General features: G+C 44.9%; 1 protein-coding gene across 1 annotated transcript in view; it reads right to left on the bottom strand.

The window, feature by feature from the left end:
• Positions 1–2,804: 2,804 nt before the first annotated feature.
• The window catches only part of BMP7 (bone morphogenetic protein 7), a 40,026-nt gene continuing 29,629 nt past the window's right edge, over positions 2,805–13,201 (bottom strand). The window contains exons 3-7 of the mRNA XM_057378603.1: positions 9,009–9,157; positions 6,028–6,225; positions 4,718–4,794; positions 3,875–3,985; positions 2,805–3,404 (exon numbers count right to left, since the gene is read on the bottom strand). Of these exons, the coding sequence (XP_057234586.1) occupies positions 3,255–3,404; positions 3,875–3,985; positions 4,718–4,794; positions 6,028–6,225; positions 9,009–9,157 (685 nt within the window). The 3' untranslated portion in view covers positions 2,805–3,254. The remainder of the gene's footprint in view (positions 3,405–3,874; positions 3,986–4,717; positions 4,795–6,027; positions 6,226–9,008; positions 9,158–13,201) is intronic.

The following is a 13,201-nucleotide window of genomic DNA, read 5'->3' as shown; positions in this document are numbered from 1 at the left end:
ATGCTGATGATTTAATCCTCTGGCCCAGCGAGAATATCTACGTAAACTGACACAACTCTGCTCATAGTTCAAAGTAAACAAGAACCCCAAAATTGCTGTTTTGCCCTGAAGATAAAATGCTCAGTTTACAGAGGTATTTAAAGCATTATTTTTTTTTCCAGCTGCCTCCATAGCAATGCAGTGTGGCATCCACAGTAGGAAACCTCATGCCAGCAGCATCTCTCCGATACGCTAAAACAATCTAAATTAGAAAATGTCAGCTTCTTGGCTGATGTTTCTCCSGAGTTTCTTTCTTCCTTTCTTGTGCCTCTATAATTTTATTGGGATGACTAAATCTCTGAACTATGTTAGCAGTAAACAGAACTAATTTACCCCCTGCTTCTTTGAAACAGCTGCTGACAGCTGCRCTATAATTCAATCACGGATCTTTGCAGAGCACAACTGCAAAACACATCCATATTTTTGCTTTTCTTCCCTCCCTGTTGTATTTGGGCCAAATAATGACATGTGACGGCTTTGCCCCTACGTAGAGATTGAGCTGCATGAAAACAGAGGCTCAAGATGAAATATTGCCCAGCCAAAAAGGTTCTCTGGGTAAAAGGAGAATAACCACACGGATACACGATGTCGTCGGGATATCTTTTGTAAAGTTGCAATGATTTATTTTACTAGTTGGTACAAAAAAAAGGCTTCTGACAACTGCTCCATGAAAAGAACCAGAAATGTGTATGCATTTTTGCCAACTGTTAATAAATATCTTCTTAAATAAGGAAACAAATGTGTTCAGGAACCGAGAATCATTTTTCCTGGATGTGATTGAAAAGGAATTCAGAGATGGAAATAAATAATTCTTCTTCCGCTTGTGACAACTATTTACATAAAAATGTACAAACAGTGAAGCTGCTGTTKAGCCTAGCAACAGAAATCCTGCTATTATGCTTAAAAACAACAACAAAAAAACCCAAACAGAAACAATCCCCACATAATATTTAATATATGARTCCTATACAGCAAGATACCGTGGTCCAAGTTAAAAATGCAATACACCAACGCCGTGACCTCCAACTCTGAAACACCCACAAGAGAAAACTACTCCTTGACTACTAAATAGTGGAAGTTTAGTGGATGATTAGCTTTAAATTGGCTGGTTCTAGGCAGCCCCTTCCCTTCYTTTAGCAGGTTTACAGAAGCACTGCTGTATATATGTATACAATGTCCAAAGATGCTTCCCATCTGCRTGGCTTCAATCCCTCACTCTGGCCCAGGGGTGCTCTGAGGGCAGTTTTGGCTGTTTTTGKGGTTGGTTTTTGGTGGCTGGTGCTGTCTGCAGGCTCCAGGAGAGGTGGGTTTTTGGCTCCAGCTGCTGTCCTGCCATGGGGCTGGCCGTGTTTGCCCCAATTCTCCCCAAATTTGGGATATTTGCTGAGMTCTGCCTGTGGACTGTGCCCGCTGCAGATGTTGGAGTGGCCTGGAGGGGATGCCAGGCACATCTGGCACATCTGGCAGCTGCTCACCAGGGCCCCCATCCAAAACATACCCATGTCGTGGGTGGAATTCCACTTTCCCATCAGCCTAATCCTGCTACTGGGAAAACTGCTGGGAAAACACCARTTGACTCAAATGAGATGAGAATCAGACCTCAGAAACAAGTTTCCAATTGATTTCATCGACATAGGGGATTTTTTTCTTGCTTTGCTTATTCTTATTAAAGTGAGGCATCTGCCTGGATTTGATCTGTGACTTACAGGGAGAAAAGCAGTGAGTAAAATCCAGAATTTCTTTGTCTAACTCWCCTCTAAGGCAAGATTTGGGGCCAAATCCCCACTTTCTACATGACCCCATCAGCTCAGAGAGACCCATCTCCAGGGGTTTGTGATGTCCTGGACCCTTCTGTTGGAGGTTTAGCTTTTTGAAKTTYRGAGATTCAGAGCTGGCTGTGCTGGGCATGATATTTTATTGGGCGTAATTTTGGTTTTTTCTCCCTGGTGAAATTCATGCCAATCACGAATTGGTGCGTGCCAAAGTGGGGAATTGGTTTGTGTTGGCTACTGCAACCCTGTATTATTTGAAACAACTTTAATTGGGCTTTAATTACTTAAGTGTGATGTTTGTGCAACCTGCAACTTTAAAAGAAGGGGGRAAAAAAGCCTTGAGGGGAYATTTTCTTGGTTCCAGCTTCTTGGTGGCCCCTGAAAAGGGATTGGTTTGGGTTTTTTGGAGGTGAAGGCAGCAGAGCAGGGGTTTTATCAGAAGCCCTGAGCCCAGGGAGGAAGGTTCCCTGCCTTGTTCCCAGTTTGTGGTGCTGGGTGTGCATCCCAGCTGACAGCACCTTCTGCCCTGGAGCCTCCACTCCATCCTGGAGTTCTGGGAAGGGCTGGAATTGTTCCCTCAGGGAGTCAATGGACGTTTTCCACGCAGCAGCAGGATCTCCAGCTGGCACACACAGCTCTGTGACTGCTTAGGACACCCCACTAAACYTTAGGTTTAATCCCTGTTGCTCAGCATTTTGCTGCTTTCCTGTTTCAAGTTCATAGCAAATTCAAATACTTTCTGGCTGCAAGAGGATATTTCCTTTCTTGTTGGTAGAAAAAAAGAACACCTCAAAAGTCTTGCTCTTGCTTGCCAATTAATCTTTTTTCTTCAGCCTAATCTGTCTTTTGAWTTTGTGTCAATCCACATCCAGCTTTTGCTGCTGTAGTTTAAAACTGGAAATTGCATGAAATTCATCTTTGGTTTTGCTTATGAAATTGAAGCAGAGGGATGAAGCAATAATTCTCTAACAAAATACCTGTTCACTCCAGGTATATTTTGTTCACTTCTTTTATTGCAAACCGTGTTACAGGAACTACACACACTTATTAGTCACAGCACAGTCTCACCTTGGAGAGATTATTACTGTTTTACTCACAATCAACGCTGGGGAGTTTGCAATCTCCAGAAAGACTCATTTGCAGAAGTATGTGTTGTAGGAGCCAATTTTGTAAGCAGATTTGGTTTTAAACGGTTCCTCTGGCTTGTTTCAGTTTACAAGCTCATTGTCTGTAATAAACTAAAACAAAATGTGTTCAAATGCCTCTTCAGATCCAAAACTGTTCCATTGTCTGAACTTTCAGAGGCCTGCTCCTAAAAGGGTTTGGGATTTTTTTTAAACCCACGGCTGGAGCAGCAAGCTGTTCCCCTCCCCCACGCAGCCATACAAACCCACTCTTCACAAATAACTTCTTTTTTCAGTCTTCTTCCTCTTTCCTACAAATCTAATGGCAGCCACAGGCTCGTACCACCATGTTCCTGTATTTTTTTAAGATAACATTGGAGCTGTCATCRAAATAGAGCACTGAGATGGCGTTGAGTTGTGTAGGGGCGCAGCAGGGTTTCGGCACAGTCTCTGGGTTTATGAAGTGAACCTGGGGAATTGAAGTAAAGCATGTTAAGATCTACTTTTCCCCTCTCCTTCCCCATTGTTCTGCCTGTCCCATACCCTCACTCAGCAGCTGAGCTTTGGGATTCACTGAACCCATCCTCAGCCTGACCCCAAATTTTGATGGCAGCATGGAGTGCATCCTTACAGAGTTTTCCCAAAAAATGCTGATTGTGGGTCTCTTGTCCTACTCCTTCCTTCCCATTCAGAAGGACTAAAACCCCATTAAAATATCAGTCACAGGGCGCTCCCAAACCAGAGAGAGCCTGTCAATGCTGCAGCAAACGCAGGGTCATTCCCAGCCAGCTGCTAATTCAGGCCACAGGGACAGACAGACAGAGCTGCAGGCACCTCAGGAGCTGCTGCAGACCTGCCTGGAGATCCTTTTGTGGGAAAATTAATTTCTGAGCAGCCCCTGTGAGATGTAGCCAGGCTCAGGAGCCAGGGARCACCTACCAGTGTCTGTACAATGGCGTGGTTGGTAGCATTCATGTAGGAGTTGAGAGGGAAAGCACATTCTCCTTCACAGTAATAGGCAGCGTAGCCCTCGGGAGCAATGATCCAGTCCTTGGTGGATTGTGGGAAAAGACAGAAATGCAGTGAGACAAAAAGCCAACCAGCACGTAAATCTATCCATGCAAAATAAAAACCTGGCCCCCTGGCCTTCCCAAAGCTCTCTGAAGTGCCCGCTCCTCCTGGAGGGAGACATCCCTCGTTGCAAATGTGCCCAAGGAGCAGCTGAACAAATGGGTTGAGCTGTTTATCTGTTCAGCAGTGTCCTCCTGGCTGCCCACAAGGGTCACCTCACCCAGCAACACAACGCAGAGACAGCTCTCAGAAAGGAAAATGTCCTTAATGGGGTCTAAAGGAATGGGTGGTTGAAAATGGAGAGCTGTGTGTGCATCCTCAGCACTGCCAGGGGACACACAGGGCCACAGCTCCTCAAAGGGACCTCAGTGAGCAGACTCACACTGGATATTTATATTCCCAACTTCAAGAAGCACTTCAGCATGCAAAAGGCAATATATAGTATTTTCCCCTCAGGCTTTAAAATAAAATATCCATTTAGTGGCTTGATTTAGTGTTGTAAGTCAGTGAAGTGCCAAGGCACCCTGACCACACCCTGACCACACCCTGACCACGCCCTGACCACACCCCCAACCACGCCCTGACCACACCCTGACCACACCCCAGCCACGCCCTGACCACGCCCTGACCACACCCCGACCACACACTGACCACGCCCTGACCACACCCTGACCACACCCTGACCACACCCCAGCCACGCCCTGCCCTTACCTGCCACCCCAGGTCCCTGAAGCTGACGTAGAGCTCGTGCTTCTTGCAGGCCTGGCGCTGGTCACTGCTGCTGTTCTCTGTCAGGGGACAATGGTGGCCGTGAGCCTGAGCTGCCCCAGCACCCTGAACCCCAGCAGGGAGTGAGGCATCACTCATCTGTTGCACTCATGGATTTTTATTTTTAAACTATTTTAGTCATAAAATAATGGCTGGGTTTAACCGATATGAAATGCCCTTCTGGTTTTTTTATGCAAAGCCAAAAAAGGCCACGTAAAGTATTTTTATATCTTTTTTTTTTCCAGGCTTCCTCTGACCTCCTAACAGCAGCACACAGATCTCTGGTTATTGCCCAGACATAAAAAGAGAATCAGAACAGTTTTGAAGTTGTGTCTGTCCCCGTCACGGAGCCTGAGCTGAAGATCCAGGGAGAAAGAATGGCTCAGGAAGAATTTCTTCACTTTTRGGGTGGTCAGGCATTGGAAGGAGCTGCAGGGAGGTGGTGGAGCCCCATCCCTGGAGGTGTCAGAGGGACTGGACGTGGCACTCAGAGCTCTGGGCTGGGTGAGAAGGTGGGGATTGGTCAAAGATTAAACTCAATGACCTTGGGAACTCTTTCCCAACCATAATAACTCTACGAAAATACATTTGGAAGCTCTGTTTTCCTTTCCTTCTGCCTCTCATGAGCTCTCCTTCCACCCAGCGAGGTGCTCCCAGAAACAGCCAGAATTTGCTGCTGTCTCAGCAGAGCCAGCCCTGAGCTGTGGCTCCTGCTGGGACYGTCACCGAGGGCTCATTACTCCGAGGTGTCACATAATTAAGCCACATTTCTCTTTCAAATGCCTGATGAAGTTTTCTTCCAAATTAGGAAGCACAGTTCCCCCCAGAACACCCGCAGTTATCCGGAGAATGAATGGGTTTTACTCTTCTGTGCAAGAATTTTGGGAATACTTCATTATTTGGGGGCAAAGCTTAAAAGCACAAAYCCTGCAAATGGATAGCATTTGGATTCAGATCCACTGATCACTTGCTCATTGCTTTAATACAATGATCTTCCATTTCAAAATGAGGATTTACTTCATGTGGGCAAAAAGGGAGATTTTCTGGTTAAATGCTTGGGGTTTTTTAAAAAAAATTGGATTAAGAAATCCCTCAATTTAACATCAATTTAACAATCCAACATCTCTTCAAAGAAACATTTTTTGGAATAACTCAGATGGCTTCAAACCAGTGGTGGACCAAAGAGACAACAAACAGATGATATGGGAGGAACTGCTCCCAGAGCAGAAACAGCCCCATTCCGTGTGCTGTACCTGCAATGTTGGACACCCTGAAAGCCTCCTGGTTCTTTGGTGTTTTGGAGCGGTTCTGGCTCCTCTGCTTTCCCCCCGTGGAGCGGATGCTGCGCAGGTGAACCTCGGTGGCTTTGAAGAAGGCGACGGTGAAGGGCTGCTTGTTCTGGGGGCCGTGGCGGCCGATCAGCCCCGCCAGCTTGGGGTTGATGCTCTGCCCTGAAAACACAGCACACCGGGGGTGAAAAGCCTGAAACAGCTTTGCCAGAGGGTAAAAAGCCTGAAACAGCTTTGCCAGAGGGTGAAAAGCTTGAAACAGCTTTGCCAGAAGGTGAAAAGCCTGAAACAACTTTGCCAAAAGGCAGGAAAGCACAAGGCAAAGCTGCCCATGTCACCCCTGGCCATGGCATCAACACACCAAAGACCTGAACTCAATGGCCCAAGCTGCTTCTGACACAAGCAGCTATATTAATTTATATATTATTCTTTATATCTGCGTGTCAAAGGCACAGAAAATAGTGCTACGTGTAATTATTCCACCCCAAATCCGCTTAGYATTAACTTTTCCTGCATTCTTTAGAGGGGTTTCTTCAAGTTCACCAACCTATAATTTGAAGTGATCCTATAAAAGGAACCATAAAAGTCAGCCCATAGGAGCACTAAATTCCCACTGGAAGGTTATTAGCTTAAAATAAAAATGCCTTTTATGAAATGCTGACAGAGTTCCAGATATGCCTTAGCTGAGAGAAACAAATGTTTATAGAGACATTTTGCTTCTTCCTGCATCTTGCCACCACCATACCCAATAACTTCGTTGCAAAACTTTGATTATCATCCATGTGTCCTTCATCTTGGGCTTTAGAATAATTTGATTTTYGGTAAAAGACTATTAGCTGGCTTTTCTGTAGAATTAAATCAATTATTTACATAAAAAAGCAAGGAGAGGGTGGCAGTGGGAATTTCATTATTTYTCCCTGTTGCTGTCAAAGGATGTCTGGGTGCTGCTCTGGAAGGCAGAGGTGATATTTAGGATTATTCTGTCCCAGGGTGCTGAGTGCTGCTGCTGTGTCCCAGTTATGTTAATGGCTTTTTGATCCTTTTGCTAAGGACAGAGCTGGGCCTTGTCAGCCACAAATCAAATGTACCAAAGGACAGATAACACTTTCCTGGAGAATTCCTGCAAGGCAGCCTGGCCAGGCAGAGCAGGCAAAGGGCTCTCAGTTCACTCATTTTGCATTATTTTGTTTTAAATAGATGGKATTTGTTTCATGATTACAGATCACGTAACAGCAGATACAAAGAAAGGTCGGGGGTTGATTTATTTTGTTTTTCTACTTCATTTMAAGCCTTGGGATTTGCCCAAGCATATAGTGTTGCATCAAAACCCTGCTGTGTTTACAGCACATGATTTTCATGTGAAGTTCAGGTGTAGAAGCAGCTGTTAGTGCACACAGTTCATCTAAATCCAAAACGAAACTTGGGGAGCAAAAAAGGATATATCCTTGTCATTCCAAAAAGAATGAAAAATCTGTGTGTATGATGGAAAAATGAGAGTGCAAARGTCTGACCCTAAATGTGTGCATGGCTGCAGCATCTCCCTGGTTGTTTCACCCTGAAAAGCCTCCACTGAAATCTGTAAYTCATTTATAAATCAGCTGCCTTTTCCTGCTTATGCTGAAAACCAGGACTGACTTTTGCTGTGAAATCACGAGGTGAGGCTGGGGGAGGACAGAGAGATAAGGCTTTATCAGTACAAGAGAGTGAGTGTGAGTGTGCAGTGTCCATGGTGCTCAGAGATACTCAGCCTAATTCCAACCATCACTTTTCTGTGGATTTTGGGCTGGGTCTTGATGGTTTTTCTATATTTCAACCACAATTGAGTGTCATGATCAAGAAACACAACTTCTGTACTCCCAGGTATCTCATTTAGGAGGCAAAGTGGAAACTAAAAACAAGGACAAGTGTTTGCAAAGGGGTTAAGCTTGTCTTGGCTGTCCTTTAAGAGTTAAGGTTAACCTGTAAATCAAGTTGAATTTGAATCTTTGTRCAAAGATGGCAAAAGGTGTCTGGTTTTGGGGTGGGGACCAGTGACTTCCACGGTGAAGCTTCTTCTTTGTRTCTGTGTTTGGGTTTCTGCTTTCACTGATCCCTCACAAAGGGCAGGTTAAAACAAACCCTGTGCACATCTCTGTGCAGGTCTGACATGAGTTAAATCACATTTTCATGTAAATTGTTCTCTGTAGACTGCCTAAATTTACAATTTAGATTGTGTTAGTTAAATGATATATTATGGTATGAGAAGTAATATTTATTGTACAGTTTTTTAATGTACAAATTAACAGCAGTATGACTTTTTAGCTGAGATCTGATAGGAAAACTCCCTGCCTGGTTCCTTTCTGGAGATGTTTCAGAGCCAGGTTTTCCCATCCCTTCTCAAACCTCCCAGGTTTGTACCCTACGGCAGATCTTGTAATCCACACCTGGAGTGACTTTACTGACCATTTTTACTGACACAGAGGAAATTCAAACAGTTCCTAGCTGTTTGGAATTGGAAAGCACTTCTGTGCCAATGGACAGCAGCCCCTGCATCACTCAGTTGTGTCCTTTTGCATATAACAAGGTTTATTCCTCTTTCCTTGCCTATACTGGATGGTATTATCTGCAAATTACCCAGAAATGTGTGCATTAATTGATGGGGACATGAACTGAGCTGATCCTGGAATGACTGCAGGCTCCTCACCAATCTGCTGCAGCATCTGAGTACATCCATAACCTCCTATATGTCTTTATTTATCTATTATTATTATTATTGTTGTTGTTGTTGTTATTATTATTATTATTATTGTTGTTATTATTATTGTCATCTTATGCAAAATTAGGAAAAAATGCTTTAAAAATCCCATTCAAAGGAAAGAGTTCTGGATGTTTAGGGCTGCCCCTGGCTGGGAATCAAACAGGGATTCCCAGAATGGAAACACATTCCTGGAATGTGTGACACTCACCATCAACTCCTTCCACCGAGAGCTGCAGCCCAAGGTTGTGCTGGGGATTCACCACCCAGTGGTTGCTGGTGGCGGTGATGTCGAACACCAGCCACCCCTCCTCTGCGGCCCAGATCGTTCTGGAGTCGAGCAGGAACAAATCTGAATCCCTGGAACAAAGGAGCAGAATTCCCAGTTACSCAGGGTTTGCACTGAGTCCCTGCAGGAGCGCACAAGGGGTTGGGATTTCAGTGACAGACAGAGCTGGGCTGGCTCATGTTCCCCTCTCAGCACCMTCAGATGAAAATTCCCTTCAAACAAGAGAGGATTGAGCAGAGTTGAGGTGTTTTGGGGTTGTTTTGCTGTGGCTGTTGATCTTGAGCTCCTGAAAACTCAAAAATGCTTGTGAGGCACAGATCTGCACAATCACTGTGTGCGTATGCAAACCTGGTAATTGGGCAGACAATGCTGCTCATTAGCCTTTCCACACATAATTTCCTGACTTTTATCCATAATTGTAGCGTTGGTGCAAGCCAGCTGGAACGCTGGGGTGCATGTATCAACATATGTAATCGTTTTTTGAATTTCCTTTCTGAGGTTACAGATAACTGAGGCAATAACCCTCTGCACACTCAGCTCTGCACTGCTGTGGGTCACAATCTTTTTTCAATTCATTGCTTTGCTGTTTCTTTTTAAAGGCTGGGTTGCTCTAGCTTAAGAAATAATATCAGAAATGAAAAAGATCCTAAATAGAGAGATTCTGTGCTTTTGGAAAAGGTGAAATTATTTTAGATTTACAAGACAATTCAGATTCCTGGCGAATTCGTGAAAAATTAAAATTTGAGGAAACAGAGGTTCTGTAAAGGAAGGAATCTTCTCTTATCAGAAAAGGAGATAAAACACAGATTTTTAAAAAATGGATCCTGGTGCAGTTCTTTTTTAAAAAATTACTTTAAAAGAACAAAGACAGATGGTGGAARTGTCTGGACAAGCCCTGTAAGAGCTGCTTTTGTACCTACAGTGAACAAACATGATAACTTGTTCAAGTGTAATTATATGCTTTTGAATGGAGAACTGTCCTTGAGAAACCCTTTAATCATGTCCTCAAAGCTTAAAGAAGGCCTTATGAATTTTGTCACTATGRATTTCAGTGTAAATATATATATTTAGTTTATCCTACACAGTGCCTCTTGTTTGCACGAAACATCAAATGATCAGAAATGAATCTGAGGAGAGCTGTTGGCATAAAAGCTTTTGACTCATAGCTTTTACTGATTCTTTTCCCTGTGAAATTTAAAAGAAATTAAAAGCTTTTGTCCTGCACAAAACAGGAATGGAGGGTTTTTTGCAGTGCTTTTACTCTCTAGTTTTCCTTCCAACCCTCCTGGGCCAGAGTGTGTAAGGGATGATGGTTTTCTTCTGTGAGCTAATGGGWGTCACCACCCACCTCTGACTCTGTGCTGGCTCACACCAAATTAAACTCCTGAAATGAGCTCCTGCAGAGCCCTGAGCACATGGCCAGGGTTGCAGGAGGGTTTTGTGCTCTTTCCCTAAATCAGGACAGATTTGGATTTGTCCCATGGCTGAACACGCAGCCGGTGCTGCTGGGGGTGCTTTTAATGCTTTCCTGCTTGGGTTCATGGGAGCAGCCCCATAGAGCTGGACTTGCTGAAACTGCAAAGGCAGAGGGGATCCTTTGGGAATATTTCAGTGGGTTTTGGGCAGCCCAAAGTGGGTGACTCAGGAAGGGGCCATGGCACAGGGATGCAAAGGCTCAGCCCAGGTGTTGGGAGCTCAGCTTTGCTGAGTGCTCCCAGGAAAATGGAATTAAACAGGATGGATAACCCCACTCACATCAGTCTCTCACAGGAACTCAAGATGCTTGAAYTCTACCCAAGGGATGAATTTCCTGGGGTTTCACCCCCACCCAGGAGCAATGGCCCCGTTCCCACTGTGCAGGACACCTCCCACCCTTCCCTGTTTACAGCACTGACCCAAACACATCCCAGAGGAGCCAGGGATGAGGGAGTAGCACRGATTGGCCCTTTCCAGAGGCTGAGGCCAAGTTTCCAGGAGTAAAGGGTTTTCATATTCACATACTACATTATTTATGCACAGCCCCTGACTGGAACTCATGATTCACACCACCTTTCGTTAACAGGGACTTGGCTTGCTTGGTTTTCCCCCTTGTAGTTTGCAGGTTGATGATAGTAGCAATAATGATAATTTTTTTTTTTTTTCTTTTAGCTACTGCCCAACTGCAGCATTATTACTCAGAAAAACCAGCCTTTAAGCCTCCCATGCTGACATGATGCAATCGGGGTAACCAGACAACATGAGGCATCAAGTACCAGGGTGAGTCAGTCTGGGAAATTGTATAATGCGTTTGTTTTCCTGTAGTTACAGCAATGTGCAAACAATAGGCCTGGAGGGGAAGCCCGAAGTGAGAGAGATCAAAGGGACCCRCTGAAGGGAAATGTCCTTCCCACACAGGCTTGGAACATTTGGACCCCCAAAAAGCCCCGTGTCAGATGCTCTTTGGAGGAGTTCAAGCACTCCTGGATGAGCGTTTTCCGCTCCAGGGATGGGATCAAAACCTCACTGGTGCTGCAAACAGAGGCTCCTGAGATTGTGGCTCCCGTTCTGATGAAAAGAAACCTCTTTTCCTTTCCAAAAGAACAACCTCCTTGAAGTGGAATGYGCTGCTCTCCAAAGACAGGGCAGACAGCATTAAATCTCCAGCTAATAGCCAGCCAGCCCTTGAGATATCCTCYTTGGACAAGACATAGTAAACACAGCAAAGAAATGTTATTCTGCTGAGACTTAAACAACATTTGCTCTGAGGGCTTCCATCTAATGKCTTGTCACAGAGGATTGTGCTGGTTAAGTCTAACTAATGGGGCTGGTTTGGTTTTAGCTGTGAGGTAAAGATCTGAGCACAAAGAGAAAAGGTTTCCAGTGCACATCTCATTCCTGTACCTCACCTWCCAACTGTGTGCTCACAGAGAATGTTCTTGGAGGGATGGGAATGATGGCTCTGCAACAAGGAGGAAAAACAGCCCTTTGGTTCCTTTGCCCTGCACTCAGTCCCTTCATTTTTGAACTTCAGGGCATGCAAGAAACTGCACCTTTTACCAGGGCAAGAGATAGAAAAGGCACATGTTCCTCCTTTTACAAAAAAAAATTAAGCTGGGACATGGCAATGTTAATATCTAGATTAGAGTTACATAAATTACAGAATCTGGATCCAGACCACAAGTATGTYTTGTTGAGACCACATCGAAACGGCTCAGCGTTCAAAGAACTGACATCAGCGGGAGTGTCAGAGCTTTGAGCAAWGATAAAATTTGGGGCTTTCAGCTCAGTTTCCTCAAGCATCAGGCTCTAAGTGGAGCCTCATTTGAGGACAGGAGGTTGGCATTTATTTGCCTGCTGATGTCTTTGGTAGGATCTGACACTGAATGCCACACAGGAGAGTCACCTCCCGTTAGAAAGCGCTCCCAAAAATTTGTCTACAGGTCCYGTAACTCTGTGTGGTCTGTGAAACTTCCTCAGGGAGCTCATTTTCTGGACTCAGGGATGAGTGAGGAGGATTTCAGCGTGAGGGTGGCTGGGCAGGATGCGTGTGAGATCCTGTCTGGGAAGCAGCTGGAGCCGTGGAGGTGGGAGGGCTGAACTGCCAAAGGGCTGATGGTGGCAAGGAAAAGGATCACAAATATTTAGGGAAAGATAAAAGGGCTGGAAGGAGGGAGGATTGTGGGGATGAGCACAGAAATGAGAGAACACAAGAACAGAAAAGGCAGGGAAGAGMGTTGTGAAAGGAAATTGCAAGGCAGAGAGTTACCATGTCACAGCATGGCAATTCTAAATAAGAGAAAGGATTAACAGCCATGAAGCTTCATGAAAATAATGTGTATGGCCTCTTTGCCTTTTGCTGGGGCACCTTCTCAGTCTCTTGGTTTGGCATGCAGCTTGGTTTGAAGCCCTAAAGATGAGACACATCCCAGAATGAGAATGGCAGCACCTGCCCTAAACACCTGCCTTGGTGAGCTCTGAGGAGAAACTTGGTGAGAACATGAGAGAGAGAAATTCTGCATTAGCAGGAGAGCAGAGAGTGAAACTCTGCATTCATGGACAACAATGCTGTAAGGTCTGCACTATTTTAGGACAGTCCTCTTGCCAAYCAGACCCTGCTTTTAGGTCTGTTTTCCTCC

The sequence above is a fragment of the Malurus melanocephalus genome, unplaced genomic scaffold (assembly GCF_030028575.1).
Source record: "Malurus melanocephalus ecotype Western Australia unplaced genomic scaffold, MMel_1.1 scaffold_367, whole genome shotgun sequence".
NCBI lineage: Eukaryota > Metazoa > Chordata > Aves > Passeriformes > Maluridae > Malurus > Malurus melanocephalus.
Note: the sequence above shows the minus strand (reverse complement) of the source record. Positions and strands in the feature narration are given on the sequence as shown.